Raw genomic sequence first — 27,436 nt, forward strand, 5'->3', positions numbered from 1 at the left:
AGTGTGTGATGGGACGGTGTAGAGGGAGTGTGTGATGGGACGGTGTAGAGGGACTGTGTGATGGGACGGTGTGGAGGGAGTGTGTGATGGGACGGTGTAGAGGGAGTGTGTGATGGGACGGTGTAGAGGGACTGTGTGATGGGACGGTGTAGAGGGACTGTGTGATGGGACGGTGTGGAGGGAGTGTGTGATGGGACGGTGTAGAGGGACTGTGTGATGGGACGGTGTAGAGGGACTGTGTGATGGGACGGTGTAGAGGGAGTGTGTGATGGGACGGTGTAGAGGGAGTGTGTGATGGGATGGTGTGGAGGGAGATTCACTCTGTGTCTGACCCCGGGAGTGTGTGATGGGACGGTGAGGAGGGAGTGTGTGATGGGACGGTGTGGAGGGAGTGTGTGATGGGACGGTGTGGAGGGACTGTGTGATGGGACGGTGTAGAGGGAGTGTGTGATGGGACGGTGTAGAGGGACTGTGTGATGTGACGGTGTAGAGGGAGTGTGTGATGGGACGGTGTGGAGGGAGTGAGTGATGGGACGGTGTGGAGGGAGTGTGTGATGGGACGGTGTGGAGGGAGTGTGTGATGGGACGGTGTGGAGGGACTGATGGGACGGTGTAGAGGGACTGTGTGATGGGACGGTGTAGAGGGAGTGTGTGATGGGACGGTGTAGAGGGAGTGTGTGATGGGACGGTGTGGAGGGAGAGTCACTCTGTGTCTGACCCCGGGAGTGTGTGATGGGATGGTGTGGAGGGAGATTCACTCTGTGTCTGACCCCGGGAGTGTGTGATGGGACGCTGTGGAGCGAGATTCACTCTGTTTCTGACCCCGGGAGTGTGTGATGGGACGGTGTAGAGGGAGTGTGTGATGGGACGGTGTGGAGGGACTGTGTGATGGGACGGTGTGGAGGGACTGTGTGATGGGACGGTGTAGAGGGAGTGTGTGATGGGACGGTGTAGAGGGACTGTGTGATGGGACGGTGTAGAGGGAGTGTGTGATGGGACGGTGTGGAGGGAGTGTGTGATGGGACGGTGTAGAGGGAGTGTGTGATGGGACGGTGTGGAGGGAGTGTGTGATGGGACGGTGTGGAGGGAGTGTGTGATGGGACGGTGTGGAGGGAGTGTGTGATGGGACGGTGTAGAGGGAGTGTGTGATGGGACGGTGTAGAGGGAGTGTGTGATGGGACGGTGTGGAGGGAGTGTGTGATGGGACGGTGTAGAGGGAGTGTGTGATGGGACGGTGTAGAGGGAGTGTGTGATGGGACGGTGTAGAGGGAGTGTGTGATGGGACGGTGTGGAGGGAGTGTGTGATGGGACGGTGTGGAGGGAGTGTGTGATGGGACGGTGTAGAGGGAGTGTGTGATGGGACGGTGTAGAGGGAGTGTGTGATGGGACGGTGTGGAGGGAGTGTGTGATGGGACGGTGTGGAGGGAGTGTGTGATGGGACGGTGTAGAGGGAGTGTGTGATGGGACGGTGTGGAGGGAGTGTGTGATGGGACGGTGTAGAGGGAGTGTGTGATGGGACGGTGTAGAGGGACTGTGTGATGGGACGGTGTAGAGGGAGTGTGTGATGGGACGGTTTAGAGGGAGTGTGTGATGGGACGGTGTGGAGGGAGTGTGTGATGGGATGGTGTAGAGGGAGTGTGTGATGGGACGGTGTAGAGGGAGTGTGTGATGGGACGGTGTGGAGGGAGTGTGTGATGGGACGGTGTGGAGGGACTGTGTGATGGGACGGTGTAGAGGGAGTGTGTGATGGGACGGTGTGGAGGGAGTGTGTGATGGGACGGTGTAGAGGGAGTGTGTGATGGGACGGTGTGGAGGGAGTGTGTGATGGGACGGTGTAGAGGGAGTGTGTGATGGGACGGTGTAGAGGGACTGTGTGATGGGACAGTGTAGAGGGACTGTGTGATGGGACGGTGTGGAGGGAGTGTGTGATGGGACGGTGTAGAGGGACTGTGTGATGGGACGGTGTGGAGGGAGTGTGTGATGGGACGGTGTAGAGGGACTGTGTGATGGGACGGTGTAGAGGGACTGTGTGATGGGACGGTGTAGAGGGAGTGTGTGATGGGACGGTGTAGAGGGAGTGTGTGATGGGATGGTGTGGAGGGAGATTCACTCTGTGTCTGACCCCGGGAGTGTGTGATGGGACGGTGAGGAGGGAGATTCACTCTGTGTCTGACCCCGGGAGTGTGTGATGGGACGGTGTAGAGGGAGTGTGTGATGGGACGGTGTGGAGGGAGTGTGTGATGGGACGGTGTGGAGGGACTGTGTGATGGGACGGTGTAGAGGGAGTGTGTGATGGGACGGTGTAGAGGGACTGTGTGATGGGACGGTGTAGAGGGAGTGTGTGATGGGACGGTGTGGAGGGAGTGAGTGATGGGACGGTGTGGAGGGAGTGTGTGATGGGACGGTGTGGAGGGAGTGTGTGATGGGACGGTGTGGAGGGACTGTGTGATGGGACGGTGTAGAGGGAGATTCACTCTGTTTCTGACCCCGGGAGTGTGTGATGGGACGGTGTAGAGGGACTGTGTGATGGGACGGTGTAGAGGGACTGTGTGATGGGACGGTGTAGAGGGAGTGTGTGATGGGACGGTGTGGAGGGAGTGTGTGATGGGACGGTGTAGAGGGAGTGTGTAATGGGACGGTGTAGAGGGAGTGTGTGATGGGACGGTGTGGAGGGAGTGTGTGATGGGACGGTGTAGAGGGAGTGTGTGATGGGACGGTGTAGAGGGTGTGTGTGATGGGACGGTGTAGAGGGAGTGTGTGATGGGACGGTGTAGAGGGAGTGTGTGATGGGACGGTGTAGAGGGACTGTGTGATGGGACGGTGTAGAGGGACTGTGTGATGGGACGGTGTAGAGGGAGTGTGTGATGGGACGGTGTAGAGGGACTGTGTGATGGGACGGTGTAGAGGGAGTGTGTGATGGGACGGTGTGGAGGGAGTGTGTGATGGGACGGTGTAGAGGGAGTGTGTGATGGGACGGTGTAGAGGGACTGTGTGATGGGACGGTGTAGAGGGACTGTGTGATGGGACGGTGTGGAGGGAGTGTGTGATGGGACGGTGTAGAAGGACTGTGTGATGGGACGGTGTGGAGGGAGTGTGTGATGGGACGGTGTAGAGGGACTGTGTGATGGGACGGTGTAGAGGGACTGTGTGATGGGACGGTGTAGAGGGAGTGTGTGATGGGACGGTGTAGAGGGAGTGTGTGATGGGATGGTGTGGAGGGAGATTCACTCTGTGTCTGACCCCGGGAGTGTGTGATGGGACGGTGAGGAGGGAGTGTGTGATGGGACGGTGTGGAGGGACTGTGTGATGGGACGGTGTAGAGGGAGTGTGTGATGGGACGGTGTAGAGGGACTGTGTGATGGGACGGTGTAGAGGGAGTGTGTGATGGGACGGTGTGGAGGGAGTGAGTGATGGGACGGTGTGGAGGGAGTGTGTGATGGGACGGTGTGGAGGGAGTGTGTGATGGGACGGTGTGGAGGGACTGTGTGATGGGACGGTGTAGAGGGAGATTCACTCTGTTTCTGACCCCGGGAGTGTGTGATGGGACGGTGTAGAGGGACTGTGTGATGGGACGGTGTAGAGGGACTGTGTGATGGGACGGTGTAGAGGGAGTGTGTGATGGGACGGTGTAGAGGGAGTGTGTGATGGGATGGTGTGGAGGGAGTGTGTGATGGGACGGTGTAGAGGGAGTGTGTGATGGGACGGTGTAGAGGGAGTGTGTGATGGGACGGTGTAGAGGGAGTGTGTGATGGGACGGTGTAGAGGGAGTGTGTGATGGGACGGTGTAGAGGGACTGTGTGATGGGACGGTGTAGAGGGACTGTGTGATGGGACGGTGTAGAGGGAGTGTGTGATGGGACGGTGTAGAGGGACTGTGTGATGGGACGGTGTAGAGGGAGTGTGTGATGGGACGGTGTAGAGGGAGTGTGTGATGGGACGGTGTAGAGGGACTGTGTGATGGGACGGTGTGGAGGGAGTGTGTGATGGGACGGTGTAGAGGGAGTGTGTGATGGGACGGTGTAGAGGGACTGTGTGATGGGACGGTGTAGAGGGACTGTGTGATGGGACGGTGTGGAGGGAGTGTGTGATGGGACGGTGTAGAGGGACTGTGTGATGGGACGGTGTGGAGGGAGTGTGTGATGGGACGGTGTAGAGGGACTGTGTGATGGGACGGTGTAGAGGGACTGTGTGATGGGACGGTGTAGAGGGAGTGTGTGATGGGACGGTGTAGAGGGAGTGTGTGATGGGATGGTGTGGAGGGAGATTCACTCTGTGTCTGACCCCGGGAGTGTGTGATGGGACGGTGAGGAGGGAGTGTGTGATGGGACGGTGTGGAGGGAGTGTGTGATGGGACGGTGTGGAGGGACTGTGTGATGGGACGGTGTAGAGGGAGTGTGTGATGGGACGGTGTAGAGGGACTGTGTGATGTGACGGTGTAGAGGGAGTGTGTGATGGGACGGTGTGGAGGGAGTGAGTGATGGGACGGTGTGGAGGGAGTGTGTGATGGGACGGTGTGGAGGGAGTGTGTGATGGGACGGTGTGGAGGGACTGATGGGACGGTGTAGAGGGACTGTGTGATGGGACGGTGTAGAGGGAGTGTGTGATGGGACGGTGTAGAGGGAGTGTGTGATGGGACGGTGTGGAGGGAGAGTCACTCTGTGTCTGACCCCGGGAGTGTGTGATGGGATGGTGTGGAGGGAGATTCACTCTGTGTCTGACCCCGGGAGTGTGTGATGGGACGCTGTGGAGCGAGATTCACTCTGTTTCTGACCCCGGGAGTGTATGATGGGACGGTGTAGAGGGAGTGTGTGATGGGACGGTGTGGAGGGACTGTGTGATGGGACGGTGTGGAGGGACTGTGTGATGGGACGGTGTAGAGGGAGTGTGTGATGGGACGGTGTAGAGGGACTGTGTGATGGGACGGTGTAGAGGGAGTGTGTGATGGGACGGTGTGGAGGGAGTGTGTGATGGGACGGTGTAGAGGGAGTGTGTGATGGGACGGTGTGGAGGGAGTGTGTGATGGGACGGTGTGGAGGGAGTGTGTGATGGGACGGTGTGGAGGGAGTGTGTGATGGGACGGTGTAGAGGGAGTGTGTGATGGGACGGTGTAGAGGGAGTGTGTGATGGGACGGTGTGGAGGGAGTGTGTGATGGGACGGTGTAGAGGGAGTGTGTGATGGGACGGTGTAGAGGGAGTGTGTGATGGGACGGTGTAGAGGGAGTGTGTGATGGGACGGTGTGGAGGGAGTGTGTGATGGGACGGTGTGGAGGGAGTGTGTGATGGGACGGTGTAGAGGGAGTGTGTGATGGGACGGTGTAGAGGGAGTGTGTGATGGGACGGTGTGGAGGGAGTGTGTGATGGGACGGTGTGGAGGGAGTGTGTGATGGGACGGTGTAGAGGGAGTGTGTGATGGGACGGTGTGGAGGGAGTGTGTGATGGGACGGTGTAGAGGGAGTGTGTGATGGGACGGTGTAGAGGGACTGTGTGATGGGACGGTGTAGAGGGAGTGTGTGATGGGACGGTTTAGAGGGAGTGTGTGATGGGACGGTGTGGAGGGAGTGTGTGATGGGATGGTGTAGAGGGAGTGTGTGATGGGACGGTGTAGAGGGAGTGTGTGATGGGACGGTGTGGAGGGAGTGTGTGATGGGACGGTGTGGAGGGACTGTGTGATGGGACGGTGTAGAGGGAGTGTGTGATGGGACGGTGTGGAGGGAGTGTGTGATGGGACGGTGTAGAGGGAGTGTGTGATGGGACGGTGTAGAGGGAGTGTGTGATGGGACGGTGTGGAGGGAGTGTGTGATGGGACGGTGTGGAGGGAGTGTGTGATGAGACGGTGTAGAGGGAGTGTGTGATGGGACGGTGTAGAGGGAGTGTGTGATGGGACGGTGTAGAGGGACTGTGTGATGGGACGGTGTAGAGGGACTGTGTGATGGGACGGTGTAGAGGGAGTGTGTGATGGGACGGTGTAGAGGGACTGTGTGATGGGACGGTGTAGAGGGAGATTCACTCTGTGTCTGATCCCGGGAGTGTGTGATGGGACGGTGTGGAGGGAGATTCACTCTGTGTCTGTCCCCGGGAGTGTGTGATGGGACGGTGTGGAGGGAGTGTGTGATGGGACGGTGTGGAGGGAGTGTGTGATGGGACGGTGTAGAGGGAGTGTGTGATGGGACGGTGTGGAGGGAGTGTGTGATGGGACGGTGTGGAGGGACTGTCGGGATATGTTTTCTCACCTGCTTCTCGGTGTAGCCCTGAAGAAGGATAAAGAACGGGGTACGTCTTGGAGGCCGAACCAGACTCTGGACATATTCCTCCGTGCTGAGAGTGCCTGGTGCCTCATTTGGTGCCTCTGCCGGCCCCACCTCCTCCTCCTCTTGCCCCCCAGTCTGCCCGTCCCGCTGCAGCACCATCATGCTCTTGACGTTTTTACGACGCACCCGGCGCCTCTCGCTGAGGTTGGCCTCGCTGATGCTGCGTCTGAGGCTGCCCCGATCCCCTGGCGCCGGGGCCTGGCCTGACGTGGCACCACAGCGTGTGGGCCGGGCTCGAAGGAAGGGCCCCATGCTTCCTGTGGGGTGGCGGAGAGGGAGGGGAGAGAGAGAGGGAGAGAGAGGGGGGGAGAGAGCGGAGAGGGAGGGCAGAGAGAGAGGGAGAGGGGGAGAGTGCGGAGAGGGAGGGGAGAGAGAGGGGAGAGAGGCGAAGTGGAGAGAGTGGAGAGAGAGGGGAGAGAGAGGCGGTGGAGAGAGTGGAGAGGGAGGGGGGAGAGAGGCAGTGGAGAGAGGGGGGAGAACGGAGAGGGAGGGGAGAGAGAGTGGGGAGAGAGCGGGGAGAGAGAGGCGGTGGAGAGAGTGGAGAGGGAGTGGAGAGGGGAGAGAGAGTGGAGAGGGGGGAGAGAGAGGGGAGAGAGAGCAGAGAGGGAGGGGAGAGAGAGGGGGGTGAGAGCAGAGAGGGAGGGGAGAGAGAGGGGGGAGAGAGCAGAGAGAGGGGAGAGAGGCAAAGTGGAGAGAGTGGAGAGGGAGAGAGGGGGAGAGAGAGCAGAGAGGGAGGGGAGAGAGAGGGGGGAGAGCAGAGAGGGAGGGGAGAGGGGAGAGAGAGCGGAGAAGGAGGGGAGAGAGAGGGGGGAGAGAGCAGAGAGGGAGGGGAGAGAGGCAAAGTGGAGAGAGTGGAGAGGGAGAGAGGGGGAGAGAGAGCAGAGAGGGAGGGGAGAGAGAGGGGGGAGAGAGCAGAGAGGGAGGGGAGAGGGGAGAGAGAGCGGAGAAGGAGGGGAGAGGGGAGAGAGAGTGGAGAGGGGGGAGAGAGAGGGGAGAGAAAGCAGAGAGGGAGGGGAGAGAGAGGGGGGAGAGAGCAGAGAGGGAGGGGAGAGAGAGGGGAGAGAGAGCAGAGAGGGAGGGGAGAGAGAGGGGAGAGAGAGCAGAGAGGGAGGGGAGAGAGAGGGGGGAGAGAGCAGAGGGAGGGGAGAGAGAGGCGGTGGAGAGAGCAGAGAGGGAGGGGAGAGGGGAGAGAGAGCAGAGAGGGAGGGGAGAGAGAGGGGGGTGAGAGCAGAGAGGGAGGGGAGAGAGAGGGGGGAGAGAGCAGAGGGAGGGGAGAGAGAGGCGGTGGGGAGATGAGAGGGAGGGGAGAGAGGCGATGTGGAGACAGTGGAGAGAGAGGGGAGAGAGAGGCGGTGGGGAGATGAGAGGGAGGGGAGGGAGGCGATGTGGAGAGAGCGGAGGGAGGGGAGAGAGGGGGAGAGAGCAGAGAGGGAGGGGAGAGAGAGGGGAGAGAGAGCAGAGAGGGAGGGGAGAGAGGGGGGAGAGTGCAGAGATTGAGGGGAGGGGAGAGAGAGCGGAGAGGGGGGGAGAGAGAGGGGGGTGAGAGAGGGAGGGGGAGAGAGAGGGGAGAGAGAGCAGAGAGGGAGGGGAGAGAGAGGGGGAGAGAGCGGAGAGGGAGGGGAGAGAGAGGGGGGTGAGAGAGGGAGGGGGAGAGAGAGGGGAGAGAGAGCGGAGAGGGAGGGGAGAGAGGGTGAGAGAGCAGAGAGGGAGGGGAGAGAGGCGGTGGGGAGATGAGAGGGAGGGGAGAGAGAGGGGGAGAGAGCGGAGAGGGAGGGGAGAGAGGGGGAGAGAGCAGAGAGGGAGTGGAGAGAGGTGGTGGGGAGATGAGAGGGAGGGGAGAGAGGCGATGTGGAGAGAGTGGAGATAGAGGGGAGAGAGAGGCAAAGTGGAGAGAGTGGAGAGGGAGGGGAGAGAGAGAGGGGAGCGAGAATGGAGAGGGAGGGGAGAGAGAGGGGGAGAGAGGCGAAGTGGTGGAGAGTGGAGAGGGGAGAGAGGCGAAGTGGAGAGAGTGGAGAGGGAGGGGAGAGAGAGTGGGGAGAGAGCGGGGAGAGAGAGGCGGTGGAGAGAGTGGAGAGGGAGGGGAGTGAGGTGAAATGGAGAGCGCGGAGAGGGAGGGGAGAGAGCGGAGAGGGAGGGGAGTGAGGTGAAGTGGAGAGTGCGGAGAGGGAGGGGAGAGAGAGGGGGGAGAGCGGAGAGGGAGGGGAGAGAGAGGCGATGTGGAGAGAGCGGAGAGGGAGGGTTGAGAGGGGGGAAGAGTGCGGAGAGGGAGGGGAGAGAGTGGGGGAGAGAGAGCAGAGAGGGAGGGGAGAGAGGGGGAGAGATCAGAGAGGGAGGGGAGAGAGAGGGGGGAGAGAGCAGAGAGGGAGGGGAGAGAGGCAAAGTGGAGAGAGTGGAGAGGGAGAGAGGGGGAGAGAGAGCAGAGAGGGAGGGGAGAGAGGGGGGAGAGAGCAGAGGGAGGGGAGAGGGGAGAGAGAGCGGAGAAGGAGGGGAGAGGGGAGAGAGAGTGGAGAGGGGGGAGAGAGAGGGGAGAGAGAGCAGAGAGGGAGGGGAGAGAGAGGGGGAGAGAGCAGAGGGAGGGGAGAGAGAGGGGGGAGATGAGAGGGAGGGGAGAGAGGCGATGTGGAGACAGTGGAGAGAGAGGGGAGAGAGAGGCGGTGGGGAGATGAGAGGGAGGGGAGAGAGAGGGGGAGAGAGCGGAGAGGGAGGGGAGAGAGGCGGTGGGGAGATGAGAGGGAGGGGAGAGAGGCGATGTGGAGAGAGTGGAGATAGAGGGGAGAGAGAGGCAAAGTGGAGAGAGTGGAGAGGGAGGGGAGAGAGAGAGGGGAGAGAGCAGAGAGGGAGGGGAGAGAGAGGGGGAGAGAGCAGAGAGGGAGGGGAGAGAGAGGGGGAGAGAGCAGAGAGGGAGGGGAGTGAGGCGAAGTGGAGAGAGTGGAGAGGGAGGGGAGAGAGAGAGGGGAGCGAGAATGGAGAGGGAGGGGAGAGAGAGGCGGAGAGAGGCGGTGGAGAGAGTGGAGAGGGAGGGGAGAGAGAGGGGAGCGAGAATGGAGGGAGTGGAGAGAGAGGGGAGAGAGGCGAAGTGGAGAGAGTGGAGAGGGAGGGGAGAGTGGCAAAGTGGAGAGAGTGGAGAGGGAGGGGAGAGAGAGGCGAAGTGGAGAGAGGGGGAGAACGGAGAGGGAGGGGAGAGAGAGTGGGGAGAGAGCGGGGAGAGAGAGGCGGTGGAGAGAGTGGAGAGGGAGGGGAGAGGGGAGAGAGAGCGGAGAGGGAGGGGAGAGAGGGGGAAAGAGCGAAGAGAGAGGGGAGAGAGAGGCGGTGGGGAGATGAGAGGGAGGGGAGAGAGGCAATGTGGAGAGAGCGGAGAGGGAGGGGAGAGAGAGGGGAGAGAGAGGGGAGAGAGAGCAGAGAGGGGGAGAGAGAGGGGGAGAGAGCAGAGAGGGAGGGGAGAGAGAGGGGGAGAGAGCAGAGAGGGAGGGGAGAGAGGGGGGAGAGAGGGAGGGGAGAGAGGCAGTGGAGAGAGTGGAGAGGGAGAGAGGGGGAGAGAGAGCAGAGAGGGAGGGGAGAGAGAGGGGGGAGAGAGCAGAGAGGGAGGGGAGAGGGGAGAGAGAGCGGAGAGGGGGGGAGAGAGAGCGGAGAGGGAGGGGAGAGAGAGAGGGGGGAGAGCAGAGAGGGAGAGAAGAGAGAGGGGGGTGAGAGCAGAGAGGGAGGGGAGAGAGAGGGGGAGAGAGCAGAGAGGGAGGGGAGAGAGAGGGGGGAGAGAGCAGAGAGGGAGGGGAGAGAGGGGGGAGAGAGCAGAGAGGGAGGGGAGAGAGGGGGGAGAGAGCAGAGGGAGGGGAGAGAGAGGCGGTGGGGAGATGAGAGGGAGGGGAGAGAGAGGGGGAGAGAGCGGGGAGAGAGAGGCGGTGGAGAGAGTGGAGAGGAAGGGGAGGGGAGAGAGAGCGGAGAGGGAGGGGAGAGAGAGGGTGGGGAGATGAGAGGGAGGGGAGAGAGGCGATGTGGAGAGAGCGGAGAGGGAGGGGAGAGAGAGGGGAGAGAGAGCAGAGAGGGAGGGGAGAGAGAGGGGGGAGAGCGGAGAGGGAGGGGAGAGGGGGGAGAGAGCAGAGGGAGGGGAGAGAGAGGCGGTGGGGAGATGAGAGGGAGGGGAGAGAGAGGGGGAGAGAGCGGGGAGAGAGAGGCGGTGGAGAGAGTGGAGAGGAAGGGGAGGGGAGAGAGAGCGGAGAGGGAGGGGAGAGAGAGGGTGGGGAGATGAGAGGGAGGGGAGAGAGGCGATGTGGAGAGAGCGGAGAGGGAGGGGAGAGAGAGGGGAGAGAGAGCAGAGAGGGAGGGGAGAGAGAGGGGGGAGAGCGGAGAGGGAGGGGAGAGGGGGGAGAGAGCAGAGAGGGAGGGGAGAGAGCAGAGAGGGAGGGGAGAGAGAGGGTGGAGAGAGCAGAGGGAGGGGAGAGAGAGGCGGTGGGGAGATGAGAGGGAGGGGAGAGGCGATGTGGAGACAGTGGAAAGGGAGGGGAGAGAGAGGCGGTGGGGAGATGAGAGGGAGGGGACAGAGAGGGGGAGAGAGTGGGGAGAGAGAGTGGAGAGGGAGGGGAGAGAGAGGGGAGAGAGAGCAGAGAGGGAGGGGAGAGAGAGCAGAGAGGGAGGGGAGAGAGAGGGGGAGAGAGCAGAGAGGGAGGGGAGTGAGGCGAAGTGGAGAGAGTGGAGAGGGAGGGGAGAGGGGAGAGAGAGCAGAGAGGGAGGGGAGAGAGAGGGGGGGTGAGAGCAGAGAGGGAGGGGAGAGAGGGGGGAGAGAGAGGCGGTGGAGAGAGTGGAGAGGAAGGGGAGGGGAGAGAGAGCGGAGAGGGAGGGGAGAGAGAGGCGGTGGGGAGATGAGAGGGAGGGGAGAGGCGATGTGGAGACAGTGGAAAGGGAGGGGAGAGAGAGGCGGTGGGGAGATGAGAGGGAGGGGACAGAGAGGGGGAGAGAGCGGGGAGAGAGAGTGGAGAGGGAGGGGAGAGAGAGGGGAGAGAGAGCAGAGAGGGAGGGGAGAGAGAGGGGGGAGAGAGCAGAGAGGGAGGGGAGAGGGGAGAGAGAGCGGAGAGGGGGGGAGAGAGAGCGGAGAGGGAGGGGAGAGAGAGAGGGGGGAGAGCAGAGAGGGAGGGGAGAGAGAGGGGAGAGAGAGCAGAGAGGGAGGGGAGAGAGAGCAGAGAGGGAGGGGAGAGAGAGGGGGAGAGAGCAGAGAGGGAGGGGAGTGAGGCGAAGTGGAGAGAGTGGAGAGGGAGGGGAGAGGGGAGAGAGAGCAGAGAGGGAGGGGAGGGGGGGGGGTGAGAGCAGAGAGGGAGGGGAGAGAGGGGGGAGAGAGAGGCGGTGGAGAGAGTGGAGAGGAAGGGGAGGGGAGAGAGAGCGGAGAGGGAGGGGAGAGAGAGGCGGTGGGGAGATGAGAGGGAGGGGAGAGGCGATGTGGAGACAGTGGAAAGGGAGGGGAGAGAGAGGCGGTGGGGAGATGAGAGGGAGGGGACAGAGAGGGGGAGAGAGCGGGGAGAGAGAGTGGAGAGGGAGGGGAGAGAGAGGGGAGAGAGCAGAGAGGGAGGGGAGAGAGAGCAGAGAGGGAGGGGAGAGAGAGGGGGAGAGAGCAGAGAGGGAGGGGAGTGAGGCGAAGTGGAGAGAGTGGAGAGGGAGGGGAGAGGGGAGAGAGAGCAGAGAGGGAGGGGAGAGAGAGGGGGGGTGAGAGCAGAGAGGGAGGGGAGAGAGAGGGGGAGAGAGCAGAGGGAGGGGAGAGAGAGGCGGTGGGGAGATGAGAGGGAGGGGAGAGAGAGGGGGAGAGAGCGGGGAGAGAGAGGCGGTGGAGAGAGTGGAGAGGAAGGGGAGGGGAGAGAGAGCGGAGAGGGAGGGGAGAGAGAGGCGGTGGGGAGATGAGAGGGAGTGGAGAGAGGCGATGTGGAGAGAGCGGAGAGGGAGGGGAGAGAGAGGGGAGAGAGAGCAGAGAGGGAGGGGAGAGAGAGGGGGGAGAGCAGAGAGGGAGGGGAGAGGGGGGAGAGAGCAGAGAGGGAGGGGAGAGAGCAGAGAGGGAGGGGAGAGAGAGGGGGGAGAGAGCAGAGGGAGGGGAGAGAGAGGCGGTGGGGAGATGAGAGGGAGGGGAGAGGCGATGTGGAGAGTGGAAAGGGAGGGGAGAGAGAGGCGGTGGGGAGATGAGAGGGAGGGGACAGAGAGGGGGAGAGAGCGGGGAGAGAGAGTGGAGAGGGAGGGGAGAGAGAGGGGAGAGAGAGCAGAGAGGGAGGGGAGAGAGAGCAGAGAGGGAGGGGAGAGAGAGGGGGAGAGAGCAGAGAGGGAGGGGAGTGAGGCGAAGTGGAGAGAGTGGAGAGGGAGGGGAGAGGGGAGAGAGAGCAGAGAGGGAGGGGAGAGAGAGGGGGGTGAGAGCAGAGAGGGAGGGGAGAGAGGGGGGAGAGAGCAGAGAGGGAGGGGAGAGAGAGGGGAAAGAGAGCGGAAAGGGAGGGGAGAGAGAGGGGGGAGAGAGCAGAGGGAGGGGAGAGGGGAGAGAGAGCGGAGAGGGGGGGAGAGAGAGGGGGGTGAGAGCAGAGAGGGAGAGGAGAGGGGAGAGAGAGAGGAGAGAGAGAGGAGGGTGAGAGCAGAGAGGGAGGGGAGAGAGGGGGGAGAGAGCAGAGAGGGAGGGGAGAGAGAAGGGAAAGGGAGCGGAGAGGGAGGGGAGAGAGAGGGGGGAGAGAGCAGAGGGAGAGAGAGGGGGGTGAGAGCAGAGAGGATGGGGAGAGAGAGGGGGAGAGAGCAGAGTGAGGGGAGAGAGAGGCGGTGGGGAGATGAGAGGGAGGGGAGAGAGGCGATGTGGAGAGAGCGGAGGGAGGGGAGAGAGAGGCGGTGGGGAGATGAGAGGGAGGGGAGAGAGGCGATGTGGAGAGGGGGGGAGAACGGAGAGGGAGGGGAGAGAGGCGATGTGGAGAGAGCGGAGAGGGAGGGGAGAGAGGGGGAGAGAGCAGTGAGGGAGGGGAGAGAGAGGGGAGAGAGAGCAGAGAGGGAGGGGAGAGAGGGGGGAGAGAGCAGAGATTGAGGGGAGGGGAGAGAGAGCGGAGAGGGGGGGAGAGAGAGGGGGGTGAGAGAGGGAGGGGAGAGAGAGGGGAGAGAGAGCAGAGAGGGAGGGGAGAGAGAGGGGGAGAGAGCAGAGAGGGAGGGGAGAGAGAGGGGAGAGGGAGCAGAGAGGGAGGGGAGAGAGAGGGTGGAGAGAGCAGAGAGGGAGGGGAGAGAGGCGGTGGAGAGAGTGGAGAGGGGGGGAGAGAGGGGAGAGAGAGCAGAGAGGGAGGGGAGAGAGAGGGGGAGAGAGCAGAGAGGGTGGGGAGAGAGGCAAAGTGGAGAGAGTGGAGAGGGAGGTGAGAGAGAGGCGGTGGGGAGATGAGAGGGAGGGAAGAGAGGCGATGTGGAGAGAGCGGAGAGGGAGGGGAGAGAGAGGCGGAGAGAGGCGAAGTGGAGAGAGCGGAGAGGGAGGGGAGAGAGAGGCGGAGAGAGGCGGTGGAGAGAGTGGAGAGGGAGGGGAGAGAGAGGCGGAGAGAGGCGAAGTGGAGAGAGTGGAGAGGGAGGGGAGTGAGAGAGGGGTGCGAGAATGGAGGGAGTGGAGAGAGGGGAGAGAGGCAAAGTGGAGAGAGTGGAGAGGGAGGGGAGAGTGGCAAAGTGGAGAGAGTGGAGAGGGAGGGGAGAGAGAGGCGAAGTGGAGAGAGGGGGAGAACGGAGAGGGAGGGGAGAGAGAGTGGGGAGAGAGCAGGGAGAGAGAGGCGGTGGAGAGAGTGGAGAGGGAGGGGAGAGGGGAGAGAGAGCAGAGAGGGAGGGGAGAGAAGGGGAGAGAGCGGAGAGAGAGGGGAGAGAGAGGCGGTGGGGAGATGAGAGGGAGGGGAGAGAGGCGATGTGGAGAGAGCGGAGAGGGAGGGGAGAGAGAGCAGAGAGGGAGGGGAGAGAGAGGGGGAGAGAGCAGAGAGGGAGGGGAGAGAGAGGGGGAGAGAGCAGAGAGGGAGGGGAGAGAGAGGGGGGAGAGAGGGAGGGGAGAGAGGCAAAGTGGAGAGAGTGGAGAGGGAGAGAGGGGGAGAGAGCAGAGAGGGAGGGGAGAGAGAGGGGGGAGAGAGCAGAGAGGGAGGGGAGAGGGGAGAGAGAGCGGAGAGGGAGGGGAGAGAGGGGGGAGAGAGCAGAGAGGGAGGGGAGAGGGGAGAGAGAGGGGGGTGAGAGCAGAGAGGGAGGGGAGAGAGAGGGGGGAGAGAGCAGAGAGGGAGGGGAGAGAGAGGGGGGAGAGAGCAGAGGGAGGGGAGAGAGAGGCGGTGGGGAGATGAGAGGGAGGGGATAGAGAGGGGGAGAGAGCGGGGAGAGAGGCGGTGGAGAGAGTGGAGAGGAAGGGGAGGGGAGAGAGAGCGGAGAGGGAGGGGAGAGAGAGGCGGTAGGGAGATGAGAGGGAGGGGAGAGAGGCGATGTGGAGAGAGCGGAGAGGGAAAGGAGAGAGAGGGGGGTGAGAGCAGAGGGAGGGGAGAGAGGCGATGTGGAGACAGTAGAAAGGGAGGGGAGAGAGAGGCGGTGGGGAGATGAGAGGGAGGGGAGAGAGAGGGGGAGAGAGCGGGGAGAGAGAGGCGGTGGAGAGAGTGGAGAGGGAGGGGAGAGAGAGCAGAGAGGGAGGGGAGAGAGGGGAGAGAGTGCAGAGAGGGAGGGGAGAGAGAGCAGAGAGGGAGGGGAGAGAGAGGGGGAGAGAGCAGAGAGGGAGGGGAGTGAGGCGAAGTGGAGAGAGTGGAGAGAGAGCGGAGAGGGAGGGGAGAGGGGGGGGGTGAGAGCAGAGAGGGAGGGGAGAGGGGAGAGAGAGTGGAGAGGGGGGGAGAGAGAGGGGGGTGAGAGCAGAGAGGGAGGGGAGAGGGGAGAGAGAGTGGAGAGGGGGGGAGAGAGAGGGGGGTGAGAGCAGAGAGGGAGAGGAGAGGGGAGAGAGAGAGGAGAGGGAGGGGAGAGAGAGGAGGGTGAGAGCAGAGAGGGAGGGGAGAGAGGGGGGAGAGAGCAGAGAGGGAGGGGAGAGAGAGGGGGAGAGAGCGGAGAGGGAGGGGAGAGAGAGGGGGGTGAGAGCAGAGAGGGAGGGGAGAGAGAGGGGGGAGAGAGCAGAGAGGGAGGGGAGAGAGAGGGGGGTGAGAGCAGAGAGGGTGGGGAGAGAGAGGGGGGAGAGAGCAGAGAGGGAGGGGAGAGAGAGGGGGGAGAGAGCAGAGGGAGGGGAGAGAGAGGCGGTGGGGAGATGAGAGGGAGGGGATAGAGAGGGGGAGAGAGCGGGGAGAGAGAGGCGGTGGAGAGAGTGGAGAGGAAGGGGAGGGGAGAGAGAGCGGAGAGGGAGGGGAGAGAGAGGCGGTAGGGAGATGAGAGGGAGGGGAGAGAGGCGATGTGGAGAGAGCGGAGAGGGAAAGGAGAGAGAGGGGAGAGAGAGCAGAGAGGGAGGGGAGAGAGAGGGGGGAGAGAGCGGAGAGGGAGGGGAGAGGGGGGAGAGAGCAGAGAGGGAGGGGAGAGAGAGGGGGGAGAGAGCAGAGGGAGGGGAGAGAGAGGCAGTGGGGAGATGAGAGGGAGGGGAGAGAGGCGATGTGGAGACAGTAGAAAGGGAGGGGAGAGAGAGGCGGTGGGGAGATGAGAGGGAGGGGAGAGAGAGGGGGAGAGAGCGGGGAGAGAGAGGCGGTGGAGAGAGTGGAGAGGGAGGGGAGAGAGAGGGGAGAGAGAGCAGAGAGGGGGGAGAGAGGGGAGAGAGTGCAGGGAGGGAGGGGAGAGAGAGCAGAGAGGGAGGGGAGAGAGAGGGGGAGAGAGCAGAGAGGGAGGGGAGTGAGGCGAAGTGGAGAGAGTGGAGAGGGAGGGGAGAGGGGAGAGCGAGCAGAGAGGGAGGGGAGAGAGAGGGGGGGTGAGAGCAGAGAGGGAGGGGAGAGAGGGGGGAGAGAGCAGAGAGGGAGGGGAGAGAGAGGGGAAAGAGCGGAAAGGGAGGGGAGAGAGAGGGGGGAGAGAGCAGAGAGGTAGGGGAGAGGGGAGAGAGAGTGGAGAGGGGGGGAGAGAGAGGGGGGTGAGAGCAGAGAGGGAGAGGAGAGAGGAGAGGGAGGGGAGAGAGAGGTGAGAGCAGAGAGGGAGGGGAGAGAGGGGGGAGAGAGCAGAGAGGGAGGGGAGAGAGAGGGGAAAGAGAGCGGAGAGGGAGGGGAGAGAGAGGGGTGAGAGAGCAGAGAGGGAGGGGAGAGAGAGGGGTGAGAGAGCAGAGAGGGAGGGGAGAGAGGGGGAGAGAGCAGAGAGGGAGGGGAGAGAGAGGGGAGAGAGAGGGGGGAGAGAGCAGAGATTGAGGGGAGGGGAGAGAGAGCGGAGAGGGGGGGAGAGAGGGGGGTGAGAGAGGGAGGGGAGAGAGAGGGGGAGAGAGCAGAGAGGGAGGGGAGAGAGAGGGGAGAGAGCAGAGAGGGAGGGGAGAGAGAGGGGGGAGAGAGCAGAGAGGGAGGGGAGAGAGGCGGTGGAGAGAGTGGAGAGGGAGGGGAGATAGGGGAGAGAGAGCGGAGAGGGAGGGGAGAGAGAGGGGGGTGAGAGCAGAGAGGGAGGGGAGAGAGAGGGGAGAGAGAGCAGAGAGGGAGGGGAGAGAGAGGGGGAGAGAGCAGAGAGGGAGGGGAGAGAGAGGGGGGAGAGCAGAGAGGGAGGGGAGAGAGAGGGGGAGAGAGCAGAGAGGGAGGGGAGAGAGGCAAAGTGGAGAGAGTGGAGAGGGAGGTGAGAGAGAGGCGGTGGGGAGATGAGAGGGAGGGAAGAGAGGCGATGTGGAGAGAGCGGAGAGGGAGGGGAGAGAGAGGGGGGTGAGAGCAGAGAGGGAGGGGAGAGAGGTGGGGAGAGAGCAGAGAGGGGGAGAGAGAGGGGGGAGAGCAGAGGGAGGGGAGAGAGGTGGTGGGGAGATGAGAGGGAGGGGAGAGAGGCGATGTGGAGAGAGCGGAGAGGGAGGGGAGAGAGAGGCGGTGGGGAGATGAGAGGGAGGGGAGAGAGGCGATGTGGAGAGCGGAGAAGGAGGTGAGGGAGAGGCGGTGGGGAGATGAGAGGGAGGGAAGAGAGGTGATGTGGAGAGAGCGGAGAGGGAGGGGAGAGAGAGAGGGGAGCGAGAATGGAGAGGGAGGGGAGAGAGAGGCGGAGAGAGCGGAGGAGGGGAGATAAATAATCCGGTGTGGGAGAGAGAATCAAGAGGGGTAGAGAAAATTGGGAGGAGAGAGAGAGTGGGGGGGAGAGGTGTGGTGGAAAGGGAGGGGAGAGAGGGAGAGAGAGGTAGAGGAGGATGGAGGGGGTGAGGGAGATTGAGCAGAAGAGAGAATAGGGGAGAGAAAGAGGGTGGGAGGGCAGAGGTAGTGGAGAGTAGAAATGGGACAGATCAATTCCTCCTCCTCCCCATTTTCACTTCCCCCTTTCCATGCCTCTCTCTCCCCTCTACCTTCCCCTCAGACTGCCCCCCATCTCCCTCCCACTCCTTTTCACGCCCTCGGCTCTATTCGTATCACCTGCCCCTCTTTCCTCCCCCACCCGTCCAGCTTTCTCCTTCCCTTCTGTTACACAGTAAGATATAGGAGCAGGACTAGGCCATTCAGCCCTTCATGCCTGCTCCTGCTCATCGTGGGATCCGGATCCCAGCCCATAAACCTGCCTTTTCACCCTAACCCTTTGATGCCAAACTATCAACTTCCCCCTTAAATATACCCACAGACTTGGCCTCCAGCGCAGTCCGTGGCAGAGCATTCCACAGATTCACTGCTCTCTGGCTAAAGAAATTCCTCCATACCTCTTTTCTAAAAGGCCGCCCCTCAATTCTGAGGCTGTGCCCTCTAGTTCTGGATACCCCCACCATGAGAAACATCCTCTCCACATCCACCCTATCTGGTCCTTTCAACATCCGGTAGGTTTCAATGAGATCCCTCCCACATTCTTCTCAATTCCAGTGAGTACAGGCCCAAAGCTGACAAACGTGCCTCATCTGTTAACCCCTTCATTCCCAGAATCATCCTCTGAACCTCCGCTGGACTCTCTCCAACGACAACACACCCTTTCTGAGACGTGGGGCCAAAAACTGTTGACAATACTCGAAGTGCAGCCTGACTAGAATCTTACAAAGGCTCAGCATTATCACCCTGCATTTACCTTCTTTACCTCAGACTGAACCAGCAAATTAACTTTTGGGAGTCATGCACAAGGACTCCTCAGTCCTTCTGCGTCTTCAGTATTTGGATTCTCTTCCCAGATAACAGTCTGCACCAAAATTCATTATCATACATTTCCAACACTATATGCCATCTGCCACTTTTTTGCCCAATCTTCCAATTTGTCTGTCCTTCTGCAATCGTACCCCTTCCTCAGCACTACCTATCTTCATATCATCTGCAATCTTTGCCATAAAGCCATCAAATCCATAATCCAAATCAATAACAATATGAAAAGTAATGGTCTCAGTATTGACCCGTGAGGAACTCTGACAGCCAACCAGAAAAGGTCCCTTTACTCCCACTGTCAGCCATTCCTCTATCCGGGGAACACCATTGGATTTTATCTTGCCACGCAAACAGACATATGGCTTCAAAAGCAAACACGAGGAAATCTGCAGACGCTGGAAATTCAAACAACAACACACAAAATGCTGGTGGAACACAGCAGGCCAGGCAGCATCTATAGGGAGAAGCACTGTCGACGTTCCGGGCCGAGACCCTTCGTCAGGACAGACAACACACACAAAATGCTGGTGGAACACAGCAGGTCAGGCAGCATCTATAGGGAGAAGCACTGTCGACGTTCCGGGCCGAGACCCTTCGTCAGGACAGACAACACACACAAAATGCTGGTAGAACACAGCAGGCCAGGCAGCATCTATAGGGAGAAGCACTGTCAATGTTCCGGGCCGAGACCCTTCGTCAGGACTAACTGAAAGGAAAGATACTAAGAGATTTGAAAGTAGTGGGGGGAGGGGGAAATGCGAAATGATAGGAGAAGACCGGAGAGGGTGGGATGAAGCTAAGAGCCAGACAGGTGATTGGCAAAAGTGATACAGAGTTGGAGAAGGGAGAGGATCATGGGACGGGAGGCCTCGGGAGAAAGAAAGGGGGAGGGGAGCACCAGAGGGAGATGGAGAACAGGCAGAGTGATGGGCAGAGAGAGAGAGAGAGAGAGAGAGAGAGAGAGAGAGAGAGAGAGAGAGAGAGAGAGAAAAAAAGAGGGGGGAAAATCTAAATATATCAGGGATGGGGTAAGAAGGGGAGGAGGGGCTTTAACGGAAGTTAGAGAAGTCAATGTTCATGCCATCAGGTTGGAGGCTACCCAGCCGGTATATAAGGTGTTGTTCCTCCAACCTGAGTGTGGCTTCATTTTGACAGTAGAGGAGGCCGTGGATAGACATATCAGAATGGGAATGGGACGTGGAATTAAAATGTGTGGCCACTGGGAGATCCTGCTTTCCTCTGGCGGACCAAGCGTAGGTGCTCAGCGAAATGGTCTCCCAGTCTGCGTCGGGTCTCACCAATATATAAAAGGCCACATCAGGAGCACCGGACGCAGTATACCACACCAGCCGACTCACAGGTGAAGTGTCGCCTCACCTTGAAGGACTGTCTGGGGCCCTGAATGGTGGTGAGGGAGGAAGTGTAAGGGCAGGTGTAGCACTTATAGACCAATAGACAATAGACAATAGGTGCAGAAGTAGACCATTCGGCCCCTCGAGTCTGCACCGCCATTCTGAGATCATGGCTGATCATTCACTATCAATACCCAGTCCCTGCCTTGTCCCCATATCCCTTGATTCCCCTATCCATCAGATATCTATCTAGCTCCTTCTTGAAAGCATCCAGAGAATTGGCCTCCACCGTCTTCCGAGGCAGTGCATTCCACACCTCCACAACTCTCTGGGAGAAGAAGTTCTTCCTCAACTCTGTTTTAGATAACTGACCTCTTATTCTCAATCCATGCCCTCTGGTACTGGACTCTCCCAACATCTGGAACATATTTTCTGCCTCAATCCTATCAAATCCTTTAATTATCTTAAACGTTTCAATCAGATCCCCTCTCAATCTCCTCAATTCCAGCGTGTACAAGCCCAATCTCTCCAATCTCTCTGCGTAAGACAGCCCTGCCATCCCAGGAATCAACCTAGTGAATCTACGCTGCACTTCCTCAATTGCCAGAATGTCCTTCCTTAAACCTGGAGACCAAAACTGTACACAATATTCCAGGTGTGGTCTCACCTGGGCCCTGTACAAATGCAAAAGGACATCCTTGCTCTTGTACTCAATTCCCCTTGTAACAAAGGCCAACATTCCATTTGCCCTCTTCACTGCCTGTTGCACTTGCTCATTCACCTTCATTGACTGGTGAACTAGGACTCCTAGGTCTCTTTGCATTTCTCCCTTACCTAACTCGACACCGTTCAGACAATACTCTGCCCTCTTGTTCCTGCTTCCAAAGTGGATAACTTCACATTTATTCACATTGAATGACATCTGCCAAGTATCTGCCCACTCACCCAGCCTATCCAAGTCTCCCTGTATTCTCCTAACGTCCTCTTCGCATGTCACACTGCCACCCAATTTAGTATCGTCAGCAAACTTGCTGATATAGTTTTCAATGCCCTCATCTAAATCGTTGACATAAATCGTAAAGAGCTGTGGTCCCAATACAGAGCCCTGTGGTACCCCACTAGTCACCTCCAGCCAGTCCGAGAAACACCCATTCACTGCTACCCTTTGCTTTCTATCTGCCAACCAGTTTTCTATCCATGTTGAAACCCTGCCCCCAATGCCATGAGCTCTGATTTGACTCACCAATCTCCTATGTGGCACCTTATCGAATGCCTTCTGAAAATCTAGGTATACAACATCCACTGGCCTACCCTCGTCTAACATCCTTGTTACACCCTCAAAAAACTCCAACAGATTAGTCAAGCATGATTTGCCCTTGGTAAATCCATGCTGGCTCGGCCTAATCCTATTTCTGCCATCTAGATGTGCCACTATTTCATCCTTAATAATGGACTCAAGCATCTTCCCCACGACTGACGTTAGGCTAACAGGGCGATAGTTCTCCGTTTTCTCCTTCCCTCCCTTCTTGAAAAGTGGGACAACATTAGCCACTCTCCAATCTTCAGGAACTGATCCTGAATCTAAGGAACATTGGAAAATGATTACCAATGCATCCGCAATTTCCTGAGCCACCTCTTTTAGAACCCTCGGATGCAGACCATCTGGACCCAGGGATTTATTAGCCTTCAGTCCTACCAGTCTACTCATCACAGTTTCTTTCCTAATGTCAATCTGTCTCAATTCCTCTGATATCTTATGACCCTGGCCCATCCATAAATCTGGGAGATTGCTTGTGTCCTCCCTGGTGAAGACAGATCTAAAGTATGCATTAAATTCTGTTGCCATTTCCCTGTTTCCCATAACAATTTCTCCCAATTCATTCTTCAAGGGGCCAACATTGTTCTTAACTATCTTCTTTCTCTTCACATAGCTAAAAAAGCTTTTGCTATCCCCTTTTATATTCCTGGCTAGACTGAGCTCATACCTGATTTTTTCTCTCCGTATTGCTTTTTTAGTTAAGATCTGCTGTTCCTTAAAACTTTCCCAATCATCTGTATTCCCACTCATCTTAGCCCTGTCATACTTCTTTTTCTTTAATGCTATACAATCTCTGACTTCCTTTGTCAACCACTGTGGCCCCTTCCCCCTCTTTGAATCCTTCCTTCTCATTGGAATGAACTGCTTTTGCATCTTTTGTATTATCCCCAAGAATATCTGCCACTGCTGATCCACTGTCTTTCCTGCCAGGGCATCTGCCCATTTAACTTTGGCCAGCTCTTCCCTCATGGCTCCGTAGTCTCCTTTATTTAATTGCAACACTGACACCTCTGATCTGCCCTTATCCCTCTCAAATTGTTCCGCTTACAAGGATAAGTGCCAGGAGGGAGATCGGTGGGAAGGGATGGGGGGGGGGACGAGTGGACAAGGGAGTCACGTAGGGAGCGATCCCTGTGGAAAGCAGAAAGGGGGGTGGAAAGATGTGCTTGGTAGTGGGATCCCGTTGGAGGTGGTGGAAGTTACGGAGAATTATACGTTGGACCGGAGGCTGGTGGGGTGGTAGGTGAAGACAAGGGGGACCCTATCCCGAGTGGGGTGGTTAAACAAAGGGGCTTCCCTTCGTCCACCATCAACTCTGCTCTCAAACGCAACTCTCCCATTTCCCGCACATCTACCCTCATCCCATCCGCCCACCACCCCACTCGGGATAGGGTTCCCCTTGTCCTCACCTACCACCCCAGCAGCCTCCAGGTCCAACGTATAATTCTCCGTAACTTCCGCCACCTCCAACGGGATCCCACTACCAAGCACATCTTTCCCACCCCCTTTCTGCTTTCCACAGGGATCGCTCCCTACGTGACTCCCTTGTCCACTCGTCCGTCCCCCCCATCCCTTCCCACCGATCCCCCTCCTGGCACTTATCCTTGTAAGCGGAACAAGTGTTACACCTGCCCTTATACTTCCTCCCTCACCACCATTCAGGGCCCCAGACAGTCCTTCCAGGTGAGGCGACACTTCACCTGTGAGTCGGCTGGTGTGGTATACTGCGTCCGGTGCTCCCGGTGTGGCCTTTTATATATTGGTGAGACCCGACGCAGACTGGGAGACCATTTCGCTGAACACCTACGCTCGGTCCGCCAGAGAAAGCAGGATCTCCTAGTGGCCACACATTTTAATTCCACTTCCCATTCCCATTCTGATATGTCTATCCATGGCCTCCTCTACTGTCAAAATGAAGCCACACTCAGTTTGGAGGAACAACACCTTATATACCAGCTGGGTAGCCTCCAACCTGATGGCATGAACACTGACTTCTCTAACTTCCGTTAATGCCCCTCCTCCCCTTCTTACCCCATCCCTGATATATTTAGTTTTTTTCTCTCTCTCTCCCCATCACTCTGCCTGTTCTCCATCTCCCTCCGGTGCTCCCTTCCCCTTTCTTTCTCCCGAGGCCTCCCGTCCCATGATCCTCTCCCTTCTCCAACTCTGTATCCCTTTTGCCAATCACCTGTCTGGCTCTCAGCTTCATCCCACCCCCTCCGGTCTTCTCCTATCATTTCGCATTTCCCCCTCCCCCTCTTACTATCTTTCCTTTCAGTTAGTCCTGACGAAGGGTCTCAGCCCGAAACGTCGACAGTGCTTCTTCTTATAGATGCTGCCTGGCCTGCTGTGTTCCACCAGCATTTTGTGTGTGTTACAGACATATGGTTTGTTGGTCTTCATCAACCATGGGATTGAGTTCAAAAGCTGTGAGGTAATGATGCAGCTCTATAAAACTCTGGTCAGACCCCACTTGGAGTACTGTGCTCAGTTCTGGTCGCCTCACTACAGGAAGGATGTGGAAACCATAGAAAGGGTGCAGAGGAGATTTACAAGGATGTTGCCTGGATTGGGGAGCATGTCTTATGAGAATAGTTGAGTGAACTCGGCCTTTTCTCCTTGGAGCGACGGAGGATGAGAGGTGACCTGATAGAGGTGTATAAGATGATGAGAGATGTGTGGATAGTCAGAGGCATTTGCCCAGGACTGAGGGGACATAGTTTTAAGGTGCTTGGAAGTGATGTCGGGGTGAGTTTTTCACTCAGAGTGGTGGGTGCACTGGGAGCGAAGGTGGTAGAGGTGGATACAATAGGGTATTTTAAGAGCCTCTTAAAAAGATAGAAAAATTTGTTTCTTCAATTTTAATATTCAAATCACTTTCCCATTTTTGTCTTGACTTATGGACTCCTTGCTTAATTAACTGTCTTTGAATCAAATTATACATGCAAGATATAAATTTTTTGATATTTCCTAGAAAATTAGACTATGTCTTGACAGTATGACAAATACAATAAATGTTCGGTTAAGATTAGTGCAGTATAATTTTCTACATCAATTATATATTACACCACAAAAAATAAAAAAATTTAATCCAAATTTATCGGATCAGTGTTTCCGATGTAACCAGGAAACTGGTACTTTTTTACATTCGACATGGTCTTGCTCTAAAATTCAACCATTTTGGACAAATTTAAGACTTTTACTGGAACAAATTACAGGAACACAATTTCCTCATAATCCAATATTATTTTTACTAGGTGATATTGAAGGGATAAAACCGAAACTCAAACTAAATAAGTATCAGAAAGAATTTATAAAAATTGCACTGGCAGTAGCCAAAAAAGCTATTGCAGTTACTTGGAAATCGGATACACATTTAAGTATAGATTCTTGGAAGAAAGAAATTTATGGTTGTATTCCATTAGAAAAAATTACTTATAATTTAAGAGATAAATATGAAACATTTTTGAAAATTTGGAGCCCTTATTTACAAAAGACAGGATTAAATATATAGATGCTTTGAAGATGAAACAATTGGTTATTAGGGGAAAGAAATAAATATACATATTAAAATTATTACGAATTCCATGGAGCATGTGGAGATCTTCCAATCACCAGGCATTCTTTCTTTCTTTCTTTCTTTCTTTCTTTCTTTTTTTATGGGGCAGTTAGGGGGGAGGGGTTAAGGGGAGGGGGTATGGGTTATATACATTGTTTTTTCATACTTTGTAATCATTTAAAAATGCAATAAAAAATTATTAAAAAAAAAGAAAGATAGAAAACTAGAGTGCTAGGCAGTAGAAAAGTTCTAGGCAGTTTCCAGGCATGTTACATGGTTGATATAACATTGTGGGCTAAAAGGCTTGTGATGTGCTGTAGATGTCTATGTTTCAATGTGTGGCACCTTATCAAATACCTTCTGAAAATCCAGGTAAATGACAACCACTGCCTCTCCTTTGTCCACCCTGCTTGTTACTTCTTTGATTTGTCAGGTAAGATTTCCCTTCACAGAAACCATGCTGACTTTATTTTATCATTAGTCTCCAACTTCCTGGAAACCTCATCCTTAACTGAGGTCAGGCCAGCTGGCCTATAATTTCCTTTCTTTTGGCCATCCTCCCTTCTTCAAGAGTGGAGTGACATTTACAATCTTCCAGTCCTCCAGGACCGTGCCAGAATCAAGTAATTCTGGAAAAATCATGACCGATGCATCTGTTATCTCTTCAGCACCTCTCGTCCATCTCATCCAGGTGTTCTATTCACCTTTAGACCTTTCCGTTTGCTGAGCACTTTTCCTTTGTCAATGACACTGACTCCTGTTCCCTGACACCAATGGACACTGTTACTGTCTTCCACAGTGAAGACTGAGGCAAAGTCCCTGGATTCGGAACAAGAAGGCAGCGGGAGAGCACCTAAGGAAGACATTTTGAGTTCTCGGGGGAAGAGAGGGGCCGGACGGCGGGCAGCGTTGGGAGCAGGCAGTGGAGCGCGAACAGTTTAAAAGAGAAGGCAGCCATATCCAGCGGGCAGCGGAGTGAGAGGGCTTTGGCTCCACAGGCTTCGGCGGTAACGGGACGAGGCGAGGCAGTTGTTGATTGCAAAAGGAGGTAGTATGTGTGTGAGGCCGGTTTTCTGTGGTCGGTGTCAGATGTGGGAGGTCCTGGAGTCTCCCGGCATCCCGGACGGCCACATCGGCACCCGGTGCATCGAGATGCAACTCCTAAGGGACCGTGTTAGGGAACCGGAGCTGCAGCTCGACAACCTTCGTCTGGTCAGGGAGAGTGAGGAGGTGATAGAGAGGAGTTACAGGCAGGTGGTCACTCCGGGGCCATGGGGGACAGAGAAATGGGTCACAGTCAGGAGAGGGAAGGGGAAGAGTCAGGTACTAGAGAGTATCTTTGTGGCTGTCCCCCTTGACAATCAGTACTCCTGTTCGAGGACTGTTGGGGCGGGACAGCCTACCTGGGGGAAGCAACAGTGGCCGTGCCTGTGGCACAGAGTCCGGCCCTGTGGCTCAGAAGGGTAGGGAAAGGAAGAGGAAGGCAGTAGTGACAGGGGACTCTATAGTCAGGGGTTCAGACAGGCGATTCTGTGGATCCAGGAAAGAAACTCTGATGGTAGTTTGCCTCCCAGGTACCAGGGTCCGGGATGTTTCTGATTGCGTCCAAGGGCAGGGATTCAGATTTCTGGATCGTTGGGACCTCTTTTGGGGCAGGTGTGACCTGTACAAAAAGGACGGGTTGCACTTGAATCCCAGGGGGACCAATATCCTGGTGGGCAGGTTTGATAGAGCTGTTGGGGAGTGTTTAAACTAGTTTGGCAGGGGGGTGGGAATCAGAATGTGAGTGCAGGGATTACGGTAGAAGGACAAGGGCATGATGCTAAGAGTTCTGAGTTGATGAGGAAAGACAGGCAGGGGACAGAACATAATTGTAGCCAGTTAAAGGGGTTGAAATGTGTCTATTTCAATGCTAGGAGTATTAGGAACAAGGAGGATGAATTTAAGAGTGTGGATCAGTAAGTGGAACTACGATGTTGTGGCCGTTACTGAAACTTGGCTGGACGAAGGGCAGGATTGGATGATGCAGGACCCCGGGTTCAGGTGTTTTAAAAGGAATAGGATGGGAGGTAGGAAAGGGGGGGGAGTGGCATTGCTGGTCAGGGATAGTATCACGGCAATAGAAAGGGAGGACACTGCAGAAGGAGTGTCCACAGAGTCAGTCTGGGTGGAAGTCAGAAATAGGAATCACTGTGCTGGGAGTAGTCTATAGGCCCCCAAATAGCCCTCGGGACACCGAGGAGCAGATAAGCAGGCAGATTTTAGAATGGTGCAGGAAATACAGGGTTGTAGTTATGGGTGATTTCAACTTCCCTCATATTGACTGGCACCTCCTGAGTGCGAGGGGGATAGACGGGGCTGAATTTGTCAGGTGTGTTCAAGAAGGATTCCTGACACAGTGAGTGGACCGGCCAACGAGAGGAGAGGCCATACTGGATCTAGTTCTGGGTAATGAACCTGGTCAGGTGACAGACCTCCTGGAGGGGGAGCATTTTGGTGAGAGTGACCACAACTCCCTTAGCTTCAGCATAGCTATGGAAAGGGATAAAATCAGACAAAATGGTAAAATGCTTAACTGGGGAAGGGCTAACTTTGAAGGGATGAGGCAGGAACTAGCGAGAGTAAATTGGAAACAGATGTTCAAAGGGGAAAGCACAGAAGTAATGTGGGAGAAGCTTAGGGACCACTTGAGCTGGGTTCAGGATAGGTTTGTCCCGCTGAGGCAAGGAAAAA

The 27,436-nt window shown here is 57.3% G+C and overlaps 1 protein-coding gene across 1 annotated transcript in view; it reads right to left on the reverse strand.

The window, feature by feature from the left end:
- LOC132387092 (ras-interacting protein 1-like) overlaps positions 1 to 27,436 on the reverse strand; it is a gene marked incomplete at its 3' end in the record, with an annotated part of 58,306 nt that overhangs the window by 14,293 nt on the left and 16,577 nt on the right. Inside the window, exon 3 of the mRNA XM_059959442.1 lies at positions 6,230 to 6,564. Coding sequence (XP_059815425.1) covers positions 6,230 to 6,564 — 335 coding nt within the window. The remainder of the gene's footprint in view (positions 1 to 6,229; positions 6,565 to 27,436) is intronic.

This window comes from Hypanus sabinus, unplaced genomic scaffold (genome assembly GCF_030144855.1).
Source record: "Hypanus sabinus isolate sHypSab1 unplaced genomic scaffold, sHypSab1.hap1 scaffold_1514, whole genome shotgun sequence".
Taxonomy (NCBI): domain Eukaryota; kingdom Metazoa; phylum Chordata; class Chondrichthyes; order Myliobatiformes; family Dasyatidae; genus Hypanus; species Hypanus sabinus.